The sequence below is a fragment of the Neovison vison genome, chromosome 2, assembly GCF_020171115.1.
Source record: "Neovison vison isolate M4711 chromosome 2, ASM_NN_V1, whole genome shotgun sequence".
Lineage (NCBI taxonomy): Eukaryota > Metazoa > Chordata > Mammalia > Carnivora > Mustelidae > Neogale > Neogale vison.
This window is the reverse complement of record NC_058092.1, coordinates 182,855,231-182,875,139: the sequence shown is the minus strand read 5'-3', so window position 1 is coordinate 182,875,139 and position 19,909 is coordinate 182,855,231. Positions and strand designations below refer to the sequence as shown.

Genomic DNA, 19,909 nt, shown 5'->3' with positions numbered 1-19,909 from the left:
TCTTTCCTCTCCTTCAGTCCCATTCTTTTACTGTGTTTACATGGACATTAACATTTCAAAATGTTTGAGTTACTCATGTATAGAAAGGCTATTTTGAAGAGACCAAATTTGAATGGGTTCCATGTTTATATTATGGGGCTGAGATTTTAAAATTTGGTGCTTAAATTTTTATTTTAAGGTTTTTATTTTAATTTCCACAGTGAATTTTATGAGTATCATGCACTAATGATGGAAGAAGAAGGAGCAGTAATTGTTGGGCTGCTGGTTGGCCTGAATGTGATAGATGCTAACCTGTGTGTAAAGGGAGAAGATTTAGACTCACAAGTAAGTGAAAGTGACTTGTACCAAATGCAGAGTGTTTTTAGTTTGCCCTGTTCCTCTTGGATCCAGTTGTAAACAATGCTGTTAAACACTAAAGAAAAATTAAGAATGAAATTCAGTTGCATGTGAAATATACTTCTAATATTTTCCAGCTTTAACTAAAATTAACATGATTTACTTTAGGTTGGAGTGATTGATTTTTCCATGTATTTAAAGAATGAAGAAGATATTGGAAATAAAGAAAGGTATGTTTTGTAAGTTATTTCTCATGTTGTATTTTTTATGCAGCTCTTTACAAATCACCATGAGGTCCATCTATTGATAATGTAGTTTTCTGGGTCTTTTCGCTTGTTTTGTTTTGTTTTTTTTGGACAGTGTAGTTTTTATTTCCTTATTTTGTGTATAGTTCCTGCTTTGTTTAATTTCACTTCCATATACAAGTTCTACAAAGCAAAAATCTTTGTTTCGTTTTAGACTCACAAATGTTTTGTTTCACTTGTTTTATTTCGCTTACATATACAGGTTTTATAAAACAAAATCACACAGAAGGAGGTGGCTTTAGTATGGCTTGTGGTCAGACTTGTAGTTCCTGAGATCCATTTTAATTGCTGGGGTTTTTTTGTGCTAAAAGAGATGATAGCTTCTTATGATGTGGGGCTCGATCCCAGAATCCCAAGACCCTGATCTGAGCTAAAGGGAGAGGTTTAACCTACTGAGGCATCCTGGTGCCCCAAGAATTCTTAAATATACTTTTTAATGGTATTACTTGCTAATATTAGACTTAACAAAGGTTATATAATTAGTACACAGCCTACTGCTACATTATTAAAAAGCTTCTTGAATTTTATTCTAAAGGCAAGATAATATTTTTTTGTCATTATGGCAATTTTAGGTGATGTAGACATTTTTTTGGTCAGCCAGTAAACACCTTTCCATCTGACGCAAAGCTTCCTTTCCCCCTCTTTAGGAATGTTCAAATTGCTGCCATATTAGACCAGAAGAATTATGTTGAAGAATTAAATAGACAACTGAAGTAAGTTTTACAGATACTTGGATATTTGTGACTATTGTTTTAGAGGTTTTCTTCACCATTTTCAGGTCTGCTTTGTCCTGTTCCTACTAAACATCTTTGAGAAAGTGTTGAGGGAGTAGAGAATGGAGATTAAGAATACAGAGAATTATTGGAGATAATTCATTAAGATTTTTTTATCTGAGAGAGAGAGAGTAGAGAGAGCGCAAGCATGGGGAAATAGCAGAAAGAGAAGCAGACTTTCTACTGAGCAGGGAGCCTGATGTGGGTCTTGACCCTGGGGTCATAACCTGGGCAGAAGGTAGCCTCTTAACTGACTGAGCCACCCAGGTATCCTAAGAGTCAGATTTTCAAATAGAACATTTGGAGAACTTAAAAACAGAATTTCTGGGGAGGGGTCAAAAAGATAAAGACAGAATTTCAAGCTTATCTCTTTATCCTTGAGAAGAGCAGACTAGGTAGGGTGGAAGTTTATGTCATTTTCATAGTTCACAGATTCATTTTTCCTACTTCAGAGAGCTTCATGTGTAAATGTGGCTGTCACCTCCCATGGTGGGAGTTTTTGCCTTATCGTGTCAACTGGCATTGAAGCTGTCAGTGAATACTTGGAAGAATTTCTGAGATCTATGTCTAAAATAGTACGTGCAGCTCTAATAGAAATAAAATGTGAGTCATATAGATAATTTAAAATTTTTAGTAACCACATTAAAAAGGTAAAAAACATGAAATTAATTTAAAAATATATTTTATTCAACCCAGTATACCCAAAATCTTATCATTTCAACATTAATCAATATAAAAATTGTTCATGAGGTATTTTGTGTTCTTCCTTTGTATTGTCTTCATAATCCAATGTATATTTTACAGTTGTAGTACGTTTTAGTTGGACTAGATAGCACAGGTATAGTGAATAATATTTGCTACATAGTTAGAAATGGACTGTTCCATTAATTAAAATAAATAATTAGCAAAAATGGCTATCTCTGGGTGATGGGATTATGGATAATTTCTCTTTTATTCTATGTACTTCTCTGATTTTCTAAGTTTAATTCAATAGTCAGAAATAAAATTAAACACTTTCCCATTTTAGAGAAACTAAGAAGCTGTAACTCTTGCTTTCTCTGAACTTGGAGAGATAGGAACTATGTTGTGTCATTGTCTTTTTTTAAAAGTGGAGTTTTAATAAAAGATATCATAGGAAATATATGTGTATCTATGTTTATTTTATAATTTGTAATTCTGAGATTATATTTCCAAATGCAACTTAGTATTGCTTATTTACTTATTGTTAAAGCTTTATTCACTTTTGACAACAGGTAATATATTCACATAGTTTAAACTTCAAAACTTCAATAGGAACAGGAAAAAAAAAAATCCTTCCTCTTCCCTGATCCAACCATCTGATTTCCCTCTTTGGGAATAATTAATAGGTTCTTGTGTATGCCTCCAGAGATACTTCATACAAATAGACAAAAATATATATATATTTTCTTGAAGTTCTCACCTTCTCGTCGGTTTTTTTACACATAAAGTAGCATAATTTTTTACACTCTTCTGTAGTTCGCTGTTTTACTCAACAGTTTATCTTAGAATCTGTTCAGTTTGGTTCAAGGGGAGTTTTCTCATTCTCTTTTAAATTATGCGTATTAACTCATTTATAGCAGTACTAGTGCCTTACTTTTGCACATTCTACGAATTTAAAAATGTTTCATTGTTTTTCCAGTTGGAATGTTTTTGTATACTTAGAGTATTTTAAAAAATATAGAAAAGAGATGAAGAAAAAATTGGAACTCACATATTATAGCCCTCATTCAAAGAAAACTCTTGAGGGTTTATTTTCAAAAGTACTTTTTTGATTAATGTTTTGTTGATTCTCACATAAAGGCAGGACAGATATTATTGTCTGATTTAAAGACAAGGAAACTGAAGCTCAGAAAGGTCTTAAAGCTTTCAAGGTGACACAGAAAGTAGAAAAGCAGGGACTCTTAACTTTGGTCCTCTGTCTCTTAGTCCCACATCTGTTAATGTCTCACCATCCAGATACCCTCTTGCTGTTTGTGAAAAGCTCAAGTTGTTTCCCTAAGAATGATTGTATTTAAAAATGATTTAATATGAATGAAAAAATATGTTTCTTGTTTCACCAGTTAAACTAAAATGCCAATATTTATTTCTGAGGCTGGCATAAAATTTGTTTAAATCTAATAAATTGTAATGTAAAGAGCATATTATGTTATTAAAGCTTGAGATGGTAGAAACAAGGCCTTGAAAAACAAAACATGCAGTAATGTCCAGTCTCGGAGATGCCGAGTGAAGTGTGTGCATTTTTGATAACTGTGTGCTTCTGGTGACTGTACAGTTTGAAATACAATTTTTTATTAAGATTTATAAAAATGCAGAAAAAAATGTACAGTAATGTTCAGTCTTGATCAGTTTAAGTAACTATGCAAAAAACCCGGTTGTTCATTTGGCTTAACCTGACTTTTAACTATATCTTTGAAAGTCAGGGTGTTTGCTTAGCTGCAGGCTGACTGGGTACCTGATGGGAATTTCATATTCACATGTCCCAAACTATGGTGACTTTAGAGGCTTTAAGTGATTTTGAAAGTGGCGAGTGGAAACCGAATGGGGTTTGTGTTGAACACCGCTGTAAATGCTAATTAAGCCACTTAATTATAGAGTGGATATTTAAAGTTCATCCTTTAAAAGATAATTTTAAATTAAATTTTAACAATATTTGGTAGTGTTTGTGTGGATTCCATTCCTAAGTATTACAATTTAAATGTAAGAAGGACCCTAAAAAGACTGCAAAAAATAGTGAACAGCAAAAAGCTTCAGTCTTTTTTGCTTTCCTAGCCAAATTGGTTATTCAACTTAATGAAATTGCCCACACTCAAAAATTCAGGGTAGTTGGTGCCTGTTAGGTACTATTGTAAGTCCAAGATAACATACTTTTTCTGACTTTTGTGAATTTGTGTGATTTGAATGAGTTTTTTCTTTGTTAATTTCAGCAGCACAGTCAGCAGTCTCCATTCAAGAGTTGACTCATTAGAAAAGTCAAATACTAAGCTGATTGAAGAGGTATTGTAACCCGGCCATGGATAATTGCCTGACACAGACCGAGTATTTGTGATCCTTTTCCATTTTAAGTATGAATTTGCTAAGTATGTGTGTGCACACACACATTTCCATCATGATGATGGGATGCTTGCAATGTACTTATAATTGATGATTGTAAGTCTAGGAAAACCTCATTTTCTCAGGTAAAGTCTCAGGTAAATCTGTGAATTGTGTGAAATACTCCCAGAAATGAGCCCCAAAGATGACACTCACAGAAGCTCTTTTGTAAATAAGCTGTGATTCTCTTTTTAAAATCTGGGTGACCTCTATTTAGATAGTGAATAACCTACAGTTAGAAATTCCCGTTAAAATGATACTGTTCATCTTGTTCCACTATTCGATTACTTTTCTTTACCAGCAGCACTATACGATCGTGGCCATCCTTCTCCACACAACCACATATCGACTTCATCTCGAGTGCTCTGGTTTCTTGAGTTGTCAGAGCGGCTATCTAGTGGTCCCAGACCAGAAATTGATCTCCGTAATACTGTCTGTAAAGTTGCTTTAGATAAGTTTTTTTTTTTTTTTTTTTTTAATCTTATCAAGCCACAGAGTTACTGCTTTATGTTTTCAGAATTATTTAGGCTAGAGGAAGAAATCTGTCATGAGTGCTCTAAACCCTACTTTCTGTGTTAATTAAAGTTCTTATTTCTTTTAGAACTGGCCTAATTTTTTCAAACCAGGGAGCACATCATTATTTGCATTACTGCAGATGCATCTTTATTTTGATAGTTCGGGACCATTTGATAGTGTTTCTGTTTTTTATTTTTATTTTTATTATTTTTTAAAGATTTTATTTATTTGACAGAGATCACAAGTAGGCAGAGAGGCAGGTAGAGAGTGAGAGGGAGAAGCAGGCTCCCCGATGAGCAGAGAGCCTGATGCGGGGCTCGATCCCAGGACCCTGAGATCATGGCAGAGGCTTAACCCACTGAGCCACCCAGCACCGTTGTTTTGTTTTTTAATTATGATAAGTGTATTCTTTAATCCCTGTCACCTATTTCATCCATCCCCCACCCATTTCCCCTCTGGTGACCATAAGTTTGTTCTTTACAGTTAAGAATCTGTTTCTTGGGGGTGCCTGGGTGGCTCAGTGGGTTAAGCCGCTGCCTTCGGCTCAGGTCATGATCTCAGGGTCCTGGGATTGAGTCCCGCATCAGGCTCTCTGCTCAGCAGGGAGCCTGCTTCTCTCTCTCTCTCTCTCTCTCTCTGCCTGCCTCTCCGTCTACTTGTGATTTCTCTCTGTCAAATAAATAAATAAAATATTAAAAAAAAAAAAAAAGAATCTGTTTCTTGGTTTCTCTCTCTCTTTTTTTTTGTCCTTTACTCATTTTTTTTTTTTTAAGATTTTATTTATTCACAAGATGGAGGCAGAGGGAGAGGCAGGCTCCCTGTGGAGCGGAGAGCCTGGTGTGGTGCCTGATCTCATGACCCTGGGATCATGACCTGAGCCGAAGGCAGGTGCTCAACTGACTGAGCCACCCAGGCACCTCTGCTCATTTGTTTCTTAAATTCCACATATGAGTGAGATCATACGGTATTTGACTTTCTCAGACTGACTGACTTCACCTAGCAGTAAACTCTGTAGCACTATACATGTTGTTCCAAGTGGCACGATTTCATTCTTTTTCATTGCTGAATAACATTCTACCCACATGCCTCATCTTCTTTATCCATTCATTTATTGATAAACGCTTGGGCCACTACCATAGTTTGGCTGTTGTAAATAATGCTGCAGTAGACAGGGATGCATGTGTCTCTTTGAATTAGTGCTTTTGTATTTTGGGTTAAATACAGTAGTGCAATTACTGGATTGCAGGGTAGTTCTATTTCTAATTTTTTAGGAAACTCTATACTGTTTTCCACAGTGATTGCACCAGATTGTATTTCCACCAATAGTGCACTGAGGGTTCCTTCCCCCCACACACATCCTCGCCAATACCTGTTGTTTCTTGTGCTTTTGATTTTCGCTATTCTGATGGGTGGTCTTTCATTGTAGTTCTAACTTGCATTTCCCTAATGATGAGCTATGTTGAGCATCTTGTCATGTGTCGTTGGTCATTGGAACCATTAGAGCTGCTCTCAAATTTGTGCCTCTTTTTGGCCCTAGGGGCACTGCGAAGTTCAAGTTATATCCCTGATGAAATATTCAGAAACTTATTTACAAACCAACATTAGGGGTGGTGCTTGCTTTCCTTTCTTAGAATCCCTCTTTTCACTATAGGCCTCAGAACCAGGCCACTTAGTTTAACTCTGATGGTGAGAAATGTCTCATAGTTGTGATGTTCTCTCTGTGTTCTCTATTTCAGAGGGTGTTCCAATTTGATTATCATGAAGGTCTGTATCACATTTGTGATGATACACAGCCTTCTTACAGATCTTCTTATCCTTATACAGGACTTTACAGTCTTACTGTTTCATGACACTTTGTATTCAGAACATATTTAAATCAGATACGCATGATATGTTTTAACATATATTTTGACTAATAAGAGGAAATGCTAAAAAAAAAAGAGGAAATGCTAGAAATAAGAGCTCAGTTTTTTTTATTAGTATCTTAGGATAATAGCAGTTTTTTTATGAAAGCTTCTGTAGATGTGAGACATTTGACTAGTTTTAAGCTTTTATATTCTATTGTTTATAGCAATGAACATAACCAAACATAAAGCAAGTATAAGTAAAGATGTTTAAAATCTTTTTTCTTGTCCCTGTTTCATAATCTTTAGTTAGCAATAGCAAAAAATAATATCATTAAACTCCAAGAAGAAAATCATCAATTACGAAGTGAAAATAAATTGATTTTAATGAAAACACAGCAGCACCTGGAGGTACGTATGGACTAATTGCAAACAGACTGTCTTGTGTCTGAAATTGCCACTTTTGGGAACTTTTGCATATGCTCCATATTTATTTCTGTGCTGTATTGATAGTAGTGATTATACAGTAAAAAGCTTGTTGTTTTCTTCCTAGGTTACCAAAGTGGATGTGGAAACTGAGCTTCAGACATATAAGCATTCTCGGCAGGGGCTGGATGAAATGTACAACGAAGCCAGAAGGCAGCTTCGAGATGAATCTCAGTTAAGACAGGTAGTTCACATTAGCAAAATAATCATCACCATCATAATTTACCCTTAAGCATCACTTAAACTCTTTTTAAAAAAATTCTTTTAAGACTTTTTTTTTTTATGTGATAGAGGCAGAGTGAGAGAGCACAAGTTGGGTGAGGGGCAGAGGAAGAAGCAGACTCTCTGCTGAGCAGGGAGCCCTATGTGGACCTTGATCCCAGGACTCTGGGATCATGACCTGAGCCAAAGCAGACACTTAAACTGACTGAGCCACCCAGGCACCCCTTAAAATATCTTTTTCAGCCTTATATTCCTTGCTGTGGGATAGAAATCTCACCCCCTTACAACCCCTTCAAATACTTTACGTTCCCATTTTATCAAGTTTTTTTTTTTTTAAAGATTTTATTTATTTATGTGACAGAGAGAAATCACAAGTAGTCAGAGAGGCAGGCAGAGAGAGAGAGAGGGAAGCAGGCTCCCTGCTGAGCAGACAGCCCGATGCAGGACTCGATCCCAGAACCCTGAGATCATGACCCGAGCCGAAGGCAGCGGCTTAACTCACTGAGCCACCCAGGTACCCCTAAAGTGTTTTAAACTCAGAAATGAATGATTGTGACCAGCATTAGAAAATCAAAATTGAATAGAATGATAGATTCAAATAGGACTAAAATGATATTAAAAATTTTTTTTTAAGATTTTATTTATTTGGGAGAGAGTGAAAGCGAGAGATCACAGATGGAGAGGGAGAAACAGACTTGCCACTGAGCAGAGAGCCTGACGAGGGTCTTGGTCTCAGGACCCTGAGATCATGACCTGAGCTGAAGGCAGAGGGTCAACTGACTGAGCCCTCCAGGTGCTCCAGATCATATTTAAAGTTAACTTATTTTGGGGGTACCTGGCTGGCTCAGTTGGTAGAGCACATGACTCTTGATCTTGGGGTAATTTCCAGCCCCATGTTGGGCATAGAAGTTACTTCTAAAAAAATGAATGGGGTACCTGGGTGACTCAGTCAGTTGAGCGTCAGACTCTTGATTTTAGGGCAGGTTGTGATCTCAGGGTGGTGTGATGGAGCCCTGCAATGAGCTGTGTGCTCAGTGCAGAGTCTGCTTGGGATTCTCTCTCTCCCTCTCCCTGACCACTTCCCAGCTTATCCTCCTCGCTCGCTTTCTCTTGCTCTGAAATAAATTAATAAATAAATAAAATCTTTTAAAAAATGAACGAATTTTTTAACTCAAATTGATCTAATGCCTACAGCAAAATGGGTTATAACATAAATACCTGTGTAATCACCATGCAGATCAAGAAGAGACTTTCCATCTTGCCAGCCTTTCCATCCCTTTTTCTGTTTGTTTTTAATATTAGGAAACTTCTTTTTGTTTTGATGTGAAAAATTAATTTAGTTCTATTTAAATTCAATTGAGGGGCTCCTGGGTGGCTCAGTAGTTAAGTATTTGCCTTCGGCTCAGGTCCTGATCCCAGAGTCCTGGGATCAAACCCCGCATTGGGCTCCCTGCTTGGCAGTCAGCTTGCTTCTCCTCCTCCTTCTCCCACTCCCCCTGGTTATGTTTCCTCTCTCGCTGTGTCTCTCTCTGTCATATAAAATCTTTTTAAAAAAAATTTCACTTGAACATGTAGTTTATTATTTGTTTCAGAGGTAGAGGTCAGTGATTCATCAGGAGTATATAACACCCAGTGCTCAGCACATCACATGCCCCCCTTCATGCCCATCATCAGGTCACCTCATCGCCCCACCCCCAATGTAAAATTCTTTAAGAGAAGAAATTAAAACTGTGAAGTGGGGTTTTTGAGTTATCTTTGGCCTTCACTTGTATGGACTACTTTATTTCTGTGTGTGTGTGTGTATTTTTTTTTTGTTTTATTTATTTAGGTAATATCTATACCAGTGTGGGGGCTGGAGCTCATGACCCCAAGATCAAGAGTTGTGTGTTCTGAGCTCCAGCCCCCACACTGGTATAGATATTACCTAAATAAATAAAACAAACAAAAAAAATACACACACACACACACGCAGTGTAGGGGCTGGAGCTCATGACCCCAAGATCAAGAGTTGTGTGTTCTGGGACGCCTGGGTGGCTCAGTTGGTTAAGCAGCTGCCTTCGGCTCGGGTCATGATCCCGGGGTCCTGGGATCGAGTCCCGCGTCGGGCTCCTTGCTCGGCAGGGAGCCTGCTTCTCCCTCTGCCTCTGCCTGCCATTCTGTCTGCCTGTGTTCGCTCGCTCTCTCTCCCTCTCTCTCTGGCAAATAGATAAATAAAATTTAAAAAAAAAAAAAAAAGAGTTGTGTGTTCTTCCAACTGAGCCAGCAAGGCACCCCCAGACTACTTTATTTCTTTGATTAAGGAAAATTAATACTGACGTTATGAAGCATAAAAATATTTATTTTTTTAAAAAAATTTATTTATTTGACAGAGATCATAAGTAGGCAGAGAGTGAGAGGGGGAGCCACCCAGGTGGCCCTAATTTTTGAACCAGTAGAATAGTGATAATTAACAGTATCTAGAAAATGCTTTCATTTTCACAAAATGCACAGTTGAAAGTATTTAGTGTTTTATTGTTATATGACCTGGTTGATTCCCTCTAGTGGGGCTTAAACCTCAAAAGAGTAGTCTATGTATCTTTTAAAAAAATTTTTAAATTAATAAACTTTATTTTTTCAAGTAGGTTCATAGCAAAATTGCGTGGAACTTTTTTATTTTTTTAAGAGTGGTCTATGGGCTTTAAAAAAGGGGGGGGGCACCTGGGTGGCTCAGTGGGTTAAAGCCTTTGCCTTTGGCTCAGGTCATGATCTCAGGGTCCTGGGATCGAGCCGCGCATCGGGCTCTGTGCTCAGTGGGGAGCCTGCTTCCTCCTCTCTCTCTCTGCCTGCCTCTCTGCCTACTTGTCATCTCTGTCAAATAAATAAATAAAATCTTAAAAAAAAAAAAAAAAGAGGTTTATGGGGACTCTTGGGTGGCTCTTTGGTTAAGTATCTGCCTTTGGGTCAGGTCATGATCCCAGGGTCCTGGGGTCGAGTCTCTCTTCTGGTTCCTTGCTCAGGAGGAAGCCTACTTTTTCCTCTGCCTGCTGCTGTTCTTGCTTGTGCTCTCTCTCTGACAAATAAATAAAATAAAATCCTTAAAAAATAAAAAGATATATATCTAGTGACATGAAACCATTAAAAGAAAAAAAAGACTAGTCTACATAGTGATTAGAAAACTCTTTGTGTTCTCATTAACTGTCGTGTGTCTGACTTTTGACATCCCGAAGTGGTATGTGAATTGAGGATGTGTTGAAATTTCAGGATGTGGAAAACGAGCTAGCGGTACAAGTTAGTATGAAACATGAAATTGAACTTGCTATGAAGTTGTTGGAGAAAGATATCCATGAGAAGCAGGATACTCTGATAGGCCTTCGGCAACAACTGGAAGAAGTTAAAGCAATTAACATAGAAATGTATCAAAAGTTGCAGGTAAGGATCTTTTTTTTTTTTTTTGTAATTTTTATTTAAATTCTAGTTGCATTAACCTGCAGTGGAGTAGAAATCAGTGATTCATCACTTATATACAACATCCAGTGCTCAAGTGCCCTCCTTAATACCCATCACCCTTCTAGCCCATCCCGCACCCACCTCGCTCCAGCAACCCTCCGTTTGTTCTCTGCCATTAAGAGTGTCTTATGGTTTCTGGGCGCCTGGGTGGCTCAGTGGGTTAAGCCGCTGCCTTCGGCTCAGGTCATGGTCTCAGGGTCCTGGGATCGAGTCCCGCATCGGGCTCTCTGCTCAGCAGGGAGCCTACTTCTCTCTCTCTCTGCTTGCCTCTCCATCTACTTGTGATTTCTCTCTGTCAAATAAATAAATAAAATCTTTAAAAAAAAAAAAAAAAGAGTGTCTTATGGTTTCTCTCTTTTTCTTACCCCCTCCCATATGTTTATCTGTTTTGTTTCTTAAATTACACATATGAGTGAAATGATACAGTACTTGTCTTTCTCTAGCTTATTCCACTTAGTATAATACAGTGCAGCTCCATCCATGTTCTTCCAAATGTTAAGATGTCTTTTTTGATGGCTGAGTCATGTATTCCATTATATATATACACACACATACATGCATATATATATACACCACATCTTTTTTTTTTTTTTAAATTTATTTATTTATTTGACAGAGAGAGATCACAAGTAGGCAGAGAGGCAGGCAGAGAGAGAGGAAGGGAAGCAGGCTCCCTGCTGAGCAGAGAGCCCGATGCGGGACTCGATCCCAGGACCCCGAGATCATGACCTGAGCCGAAGGCAGCGGCTTAACACACTGAGCCACCCAGGCACCCTATACACCACATCTTTATTCACTCATAGATCAGCAGACATTTGGGCTCTTTCCATAGTTTGATACATTGTTGATAATGCGGTTATAAACATCAGGGTGCATGTACCCCCTTCAACTCTATATTTTTGTATTCTTTGTGTAAATACCTAGTAGTGCAATTGCAGGATCGCAGGGTAGTTCTATTTTTAACTTTTTGAAGAACCTCCGTACTGTTTTCCAGAGTGGCTGTACCAGTTTGCATTCCCACCAACAGTGCAAGGGGTTCCCCTTTCTCCTCATCCTCGCCAACACCTGTTGTTTCTTGTGTTGTTAGTTTTAACCGTTTTGACAGATGTGAGGTGGTATCTTATTGTGGTTTTGATTTGTATTTTCTGATGATGAGTGATGTTCAGCATCTTTTTATGTGTCTGTTAGCCATCTGGATATCTTTAGAAAAGTGTCTATTCATGTTTTCTGTTCATTTTGTAACTGGATTATTTTGGGGGGGCATTAAGTTTGATAAGTTCTTTATAGATTTTGGAGGTAAGGATCATTCTTAAATTCTTAGAATTTCTTAAGTTTAATGTAAATTGGATGTGACTTTTGGGGCACCTGAGTTGTTAAGCATCTGCCTTCAGCTCAAGTCATGATTCCGGAGTCCTGGGATCTAGCCCCGCATCAGGCTCTCTGCTCAGCGGGGAGCCTGCTTCTCCCTCTCCCACTCCCCTGCTTCTGTGTTCTCTCTTGCTGTGTCTCTGTCTGTCAAATAAATAAAATCTTTAAAAAAAAAAGAAAAAGAAAATGACTTTTTGTATGAAGGTTTGGTTTTTAACTGTGCCATACTAGTAATAAAAACCAGCAGCTTCTTTTTCTATATGGAAGCTTAAGAAGTGTAGCAATGGAATAGGTATAAAAGAATAAGCAAATCACTTATATGAATTTCTTTTTTAATACCAAAAGGTGTTAAGTATGAAGATTAAATCTTTTGGGAAACTCAGTCTAAATATGCAGGACATTTTTGTGAATTCTTTTGTATACTACAGTCCTGAGAAAGATTTATTTTTTCTTAAAAAACTATTATTTATTTGAGAGAGAGCATAAGCTCGAGGGAGGGGTAGAGGCAGAAGCAGAAGGAGAAGCACATCCTCTGCTGACTGTGGAGACCAGCACAGGCCCTGACTCCAGGACTCCAAGATCATGACCTGATCATGTTAGACACTTAACTGACTGAGCCACCCAGCTGCCCCTTTAATTTTTTTTTTTTAAAGATTTTATTTTATTTTATTTTTTTTAAAGATTTTATTTATTTATTTGACAGACAGAGATCACAAGTAGGCAGAGAGGCAGGCAGAGAAAGAGGGGGAAGCAGGTTCTCTGCTGAGCAGAGAGCCCGATGCAGGGCTGGATCCCAGGACCCTGAGATCAGGACCTGAGCCAAAGGCAGAGGCTTAACCCACTGGGCCACCCAGGCACCCCAAAGATTTTATTTTTTTAAATAATCCCTGCACCCAACATGGGCTCAGATCTATAACTCCAAGATCAGGAGTCACATGCTTTACCTACTGAGCCAGCCAAGGGCCCTGAGAAAGATTTAATTTTGATTGAAATGCTTTACTATAGGGGTATCTGGGTGGCTTAGTCAGTTAAGTGTTTGCCTTCCACTCAGGTCGTGATCCCAGATCCCCACTCAGGTCATGATCCAGCCCCGCATTGGGCTCCCTGCTCAGTGAAGAGTCTGCTTCTCTCTCTCCCTCTGCCTTTCCCCCCTGTTCATGCTCTCTCTCCCTAATAAAAAAAATCTTGGGAAAAAAAAAAAGCATTACACTAATAATTGTTATGAATTCTCTCATAAAGTGACATCACTGTTTAAGTAGATTTATTGCCAAAAGTTTTTATTTAATATGAAAAATAGCATAATTTACAAGAGTTTATTCTGCTGTCTTCCAGAAATACTGAAGGCAGTATTTTTTTTAATTCCATTTTAATTGAAGACTGATAGTTCTACTGCTTTATATCATAGGAGTATTTTAATCTACAAATTAGCTGTACTCATTTCAAAGTAAAAATTCCATAGAAAATGGTATACAAAATTTAGAAATATTTAGGTTTAAAAATCAAAGCCACTATAGTGGTTCTTTTTCCCTTCTAAATAGGGTTCTGAAGATGGCTTGAAAGAAAAAAATGAAATAATTGCCCGACTAGAAGAAAAAACCAATAAAATTACTGCAGCCATGAGGCAACTGGAGCAAAGGTACAGCATTTTCAGTCTTAGTTTCTCTTTTTCCTTTTTTTCTTCCTTTTCTTTATTCAACTCTGATACCTGCCACAAAAACCATTAGGAAAATTTAGATTAGGACTTTTTTTTTAAGCCCAGCAGAATTTTGCTTTTTTTGTTTTGGTTGTTGCATGGAATCAAGTTGCTTTATATTAGGCTGATTTCATTTGAATTTGCCATTTTGTGGGTTTTTTAAAAAGACTTAATATTGGCAATTTCATGTGTTTCAATCTATTACCTAAAACAAATACACAAACAAAAACTTTAAAAAAGTGAAAAACAAACAGAATCTATGGTGGAATTATCCCTGATTGATTTCCATGCATATTGATTGTCATATTCTTTGTCATTCACCATCCCTTTATCTGAAATCAGGCTTTGAGTTGGCAGTTTAGTTGTGTTTCTTTGAGCTAGGACCTTCAGCCCAAACCAAGAAATAATTTTATTTAGAATGAATTGTTTTATATTGGCATTTTTCACTTTTATTGTTGGAAAATGTAATGTATTTCCATTGACCTGTCATGTTGGTGTCAACATATGTCTTATCATTGCTTTCTTTGAATCTACTTATGAAAAACATAACTATTAATGCTTTATTGACATGAATATTCTTTTATTGACATCCTCTTTCTTCTTTTTTCTTTTTTGTTTTCTTTATCCCCATTTTTACATTTTGGACATCTTTATTACCTTTTTCTGTCTTTGATTTCTGTCCATTCCATTATGAAGTGACAATGATTTGTTAACTCAAACTAGGACAATTGCAATGTCATTGGTGAAATATGCCAGCAGTGACACTCAGGACCAATACAAGCTGGTCAAAGATATATCTTTCTGAAAACCACTTGTATTTAAACAGACTAAAAGAGACTTAACAATTTTATAATATATTAAATAGAAAATAATTTATGCTATTAAGTATTTGAAAAGGGTATTAGGAACCCTCTCCACTTCTTGATCTGCTGCTGTGGTAATGCACTGCCATAGAGCAGAGTGGGTGCACTTGGATTTCCAAAAACATACTCCTCAAACCTTGTGCACAAAGGCTGATTAGAGTATTGGCCTTTTGGAGGTCAGGATTTTCAAGTGCAGTTTTATCTTTTTAGCTACTTTTTGATGGAAAATATAAACATTGTTTAAAAATAAGTTGACCCTTTGATTTCACAGTGTGTTGGCACAATTTTTTCCCCCATTAGCCCACTCCTTGCCTAATGGCTTCTTTACTGATTTTTTACTGATGTCTTAAAATAGTTTATAATGCAGATTGGCCATTCTTTTGTGCTCTAGCACCTCAGTTTTCCAGTTCTCTTAGCCCTCTTCTATGATAGCACAACTTCAAGCCCTACCTCACTCTGAGTTTTATTTTAGTTTCTGTAATCTTAGAGAAATGCTTGGGTCCCCTGTCCCTCCACGTTAATATTTTAAAATTAAATTTTGATTTAGAGATAACTTGAATGTTACTCTCTTTTGCTCAGAAGTGGTATTTATACTTCTGAAATGTGTCAGGTTGCCCCACTGGCATGTTTTTAGGAAGAAAAGAAGAGGCCCTGTTTTCAGCTAGTTGAATAGATGATTTTGCCCGAGATTCCCTACAAGGTGTTAATGTCTCTTTAATAAGTGGGAAATGTTTTCTTATAAAAATATTGAAGTTAAATCTAAGGAATCCTAGATGGGAGGCAGGGAGTGGAGCTAAGCACAGGGAGAATCAATGACTTACAAACAAAAACAGAACAAATGGAAATCACATTTTTAGGTAATATTTAAACATCAGCGATGAACAAAAATGATCTCTAGAGAATGTTGCCAACTAGTACTATATTCTTTTGAATCTTAACACACACACACACACACACACACAGCTTTTTGCATAATTTAGTAAATGCATAAAGATTGTATAGGGAGGACTTGGCTGTTCGAAATAATTTCAGGTCTTTGCTCTTGGCCTTGTAGCACACTTGATTCCTGGCATACACATCCTAACATAATAAATAACAATGTGGCTTCTTCACCTAGTGTAGTCATAAATACTGTGCTTTACATGGTTTTGTAAAAAAGGCAGTAACGCACCCATTATACTTTCAAAGTTAATCCATTCTGCTCTACGTAAGTGGTAAAGACTGTATTGCTTTGCATTGTTAATTATGAACAAGAAATAAAACAAATTTGAAGATAGTATTCTGGGCATATTATATGTTATATTGAAAAAAAATCACAAAACAATTTCTAGACATTGTGTGGCTCTTTCACGTTTGAGTTTGTGAGTTTCCCCCAAACTTTGTTTTCATTTAGAAATGTTTCTATTTCCCCATTTTTCTTTTATTTGTCTTCTTCACCCTTTTACACCCTAGTTCTAGCCTCAGTTTTACCCAAAGTTGATTTGAATTACACCAGATTGCAGCAAGCAGAGAAGGCGCAAATGGAAGCAGAAGATGAAGACAAGAAATATCTACAAGAGTGTCAGAGTAAATCCAACAATCTGCAGAAACAAGTCTCCCAAAAGGAGAAACAGCTGTGAGTATTTCACTCTTGGAAACAAATACTTGTATTAACATAATCCCCTCCCCAGCCCCCAACCCTTTTAAAAAGATTTTATTTATTTATTTGACAGTGATCACAAGTAGGCAGAGAGGCAGGCAGAGAGAGAGGGGGGCAAGTAGGCTCACTGCTGAGCAGAGAGCCCAATGTGGGGCTCGATCCCACGACCCTGGAATCATGACCTGAGCCGAAGGCAGAAGCTTAACCCACTGAGACACCCAGGCGCCCCCACCCCTTCTTTTTTGCCCATAATGGTAGCATACCTATATTTTCCTTTAGTTAATGTTGCCAAGTAGATTATGGAGTTCTCCTTGAGAAATTAAAAAAAAATTAGAAAACATAATTGATAAACTTGAGTTTTTTGTCCCTTTATTGTTTTCGGAGCTTTTCAACTCTCCTGTTATTTTGCTCAAGGAGAATTTTATTCTTTCCGCTGGTGCATAACAGCAGATGGCCATTATATTTCTAGATATGGGTGTAATAGACCTTTTTAACTCAAAGGAACTTGTATTATCAAAAAACAAGAGATTTTCTGAGAACGTTTTTATTAATACTTTAGATAGCTCTATATATTTCTTACAAGCTAGGAATGATGTCCGTATATGTCACTGGACTGAAAAAAGCAAGTTGCAGACAGTGTGTGAGGTATCCCAATTTTTATAAAATTAAAACTGTGCATATATGCATAGTTACATGTATAATAACTATGCACATATGCATATATATTTAAATAAGCACATATGCGTGTGTGTGTGTGCGTGCACGCTTAAAGAATATAGATTCTGGGGAATGATTATCTCAGGGGAGTGATGGCAGATTGACAGGGTTATTTCAGTTTTTACTTTATAAACATCAGTATTTTCTCCTAGTAAACATGTTACTACTTTTGTTATTAAAGCAACAATAGCAAATAGTTATGTATTATGTTTAACAGATCATAAACAAGACTACATGCCATTTATGATATATAACTTGCTAAGCTGTCTTGAGATCCATTGGTTGACTTGGCATTAAACTCCTCTCAGTTCGTGCTAATTTTCTAATAGTTCTGTCAATTATTGAGAGAGGATTTGTTGAATATCCCAGCTGTAACTGTGGATTTTTGTATTTCTACTTTCAGTTCTAATGGTTTTTGCTTCTTGTATTCTGTTGTTTGGTGCCGACACATTTAGGATTGCTATGTCTTTTTGGTGAATTGACCTTTTTATCAAAACAATATGCCTTTTATGAACCATGATATGATATGTTTATGATATGATATGTTTATCTCTGATAATTTTCTTTATCAGATGTTAATAGAGCTGCTTCTGTTTTCTTTTGCTTAGTATTGTCATATAATAAAACATGACTTTGCATTTTTCAGTATTTAAACTTTCAGCCTAATCTTTATTATTATCATCAGTATATGTGAAGTAAGTTTCTTATAGTTCATGTTTTTTTATCTGTTCTGACAATCTCTTAATGATATATTTAGTTCATTTACATTTAGTGTAATTGTTGGTATGAGAGCGTAAGTCTGCTCTTTTATTGTTTTTTTTTTGTTTTGTTTTTTTTGTTTTTCATTCCTTTATTTCTTTTTTTCCTGACTTCCCAGGGATTACTTGAATATTATTTAAAATTCCTTTTTGATTTATCTATAGTGTTTTTGAGTGTATCTCTTCATATAGATTTTCTCATGATTGCTCTAGATACTGTCTTAAATATTTGCAGATTTTCAGTCTACTGGTACCAATATTTTACTACTTTGAGTGAAGTGTGGAAGTCTTACTTCCACTTAGATCTTTTTACTCTTTTTCTTTTATAACATAATTCACTTAAATATTTTCTCTGCATAATATTGAGAACCACATCAGACAATATTATAATTTTTTTTTTTTTTTTAGATGTAAACTCTAAGCCCAATGTTGGGTTTGAACTCATGACTGAGATCAAGAGTCACATGCTTTATGACTGAGCTAGCTGTGTGCTCCCACATCAGACAATATTATAGTTTCTGCTTCAAACATTATATATAATTTAGGAAACTTTATTTTTCTTTCTTCATTCCTGATAAAAGTTTTCTTCTGTATCTGAAGAACTTCTTTTGTGTTTCGTTTAGGGTGGGTCTCTTGGCAACAAATTCTCTTATTTATTTTTTTTCATATGAGATCTTGATTTCATCTTCATTTCCGAAAGATCTTTTCAGACTTTTCCTTAGAATTCTGAATTGACAGTTCCTTTCTTTCAGCACTTGAAAACTGTTGTACCATTTTCTTTTCTTTTTTTTTTTTTTTAAAGATTTTATTTATTCATCAGAGAGAGAGAGAGGGAGAGAGAGCAAGCACAGGCAGACAGAATGGCAGGCAGAGTCAGAGGGAGGAGCAGGCTCCCTGCCAAGCAAGGAGCCCGATGTGGGACTCGATCCCAGGATGCTGGGATCATGACCTGAGCCGAAGGCAGCTGCTTAACCAGCTGAGCCACCCAGGCGTCCCTGTACCATTTTCTTTTGGTTTTCGTAGTTTCTGATGAAAAATACTGTCATTTGAATGACTGTTACTCTATCCAAGATTATTTCTTTGGATTTATCCTTTTTAAGCTTTGGTCGGCTTCTTCAATCTTTATGTTTACCTTTACCAAACTTGGATATTTTTCAGCTATCTTTTTTCTAGATATTTTTCCAGTCCAACTGCTTCCTTTCTACTGGAATTCTTTCATTTGTTTGTTTGTTTGTTTGATTTACTCACTTTAGCGCTCAGTTGGTGAAGCATTTGCCTTTGACTTGGGTTATGATCCCAGGGTTCCTTGGGTTAAGACCTCCATGAGGCTTCCTTCTCAGTGGAGAGCCTGCTTCTTCCTCTCCCTCTGCCCCTCCTCCCCACTCATGTTCTTTCTCTCTCAAATAAATAAATTAAAATCTTAAAAAAAAAAAAAGATTTATTTAGACAGGGAGAAAGGGAGTGGGGAGGGCCAGAGACAGAAGGAGAGGAAGAATTCTAAGCAAACTCCTTGCTGAGCGTGGAGTCTGACACGGTGATTGATCTCACGACCCTGAAATCATAACTGGAGCCAAAATCAAGAGTCGGATGCTTAACCAACTGAGCCATCCACACTCTCAGCCTCCCCTCTCTTCTCTGAAATTCTGATGACCTTGAATATTAGATTTTTTGTTTTAAATAATCCTATAGGTCTCAGACACTTTTTTCCCCCCAGTTTATTTTCTTCTCTCTTGTTCAGACTGGGTGATTTCTGTTGTAGTGTTGTTGTTGTTGTTGTTGTTGTTGTTTAAGT

General features: G+C 36.9%; 1 protein-coding gene across 8 annotated transcripts in view; it reads left to right on the top strand.

Moving 5' to 3' along the window:
• RUFY2 (RUN and FYVE domain containing 2) overlaps positions 1–19,909 on the top strand; it is a 56,433-nt gene that overhangs the window by 12,668 nt on the left and 23,856 nt on the right. For 5 of the 8 annotated variants that reach the window (XM_044239630.1, XM_044239632.1, XM_044239631.1 and 2 more), the window contains 9 exons: positions 201–324; positions 505–566; positions 1,289–1,354; positions 4,360–4,429; positions 7,195–7,296; positions 7,439–7,555; positions 10,834–11,001; positions 13,986–14,083; positions 16,499–16,618. In XM_044239630.1, the coding sequence (XP_044095565.1) occupies positions 201–324; positions 505–566; positions 1,289–1,354; positions 4,360–4,429; positions 7,195–7,296; positions 7,439–7,555; positions 10,834–11,001; positions 13,986–14,083; positions 16,499–16,618 (927 nt within the window). The other 3 variants (XM_044239637.1, XM_044239635.1, XM_044239636.1) reach the window with 2 other exon arrangements.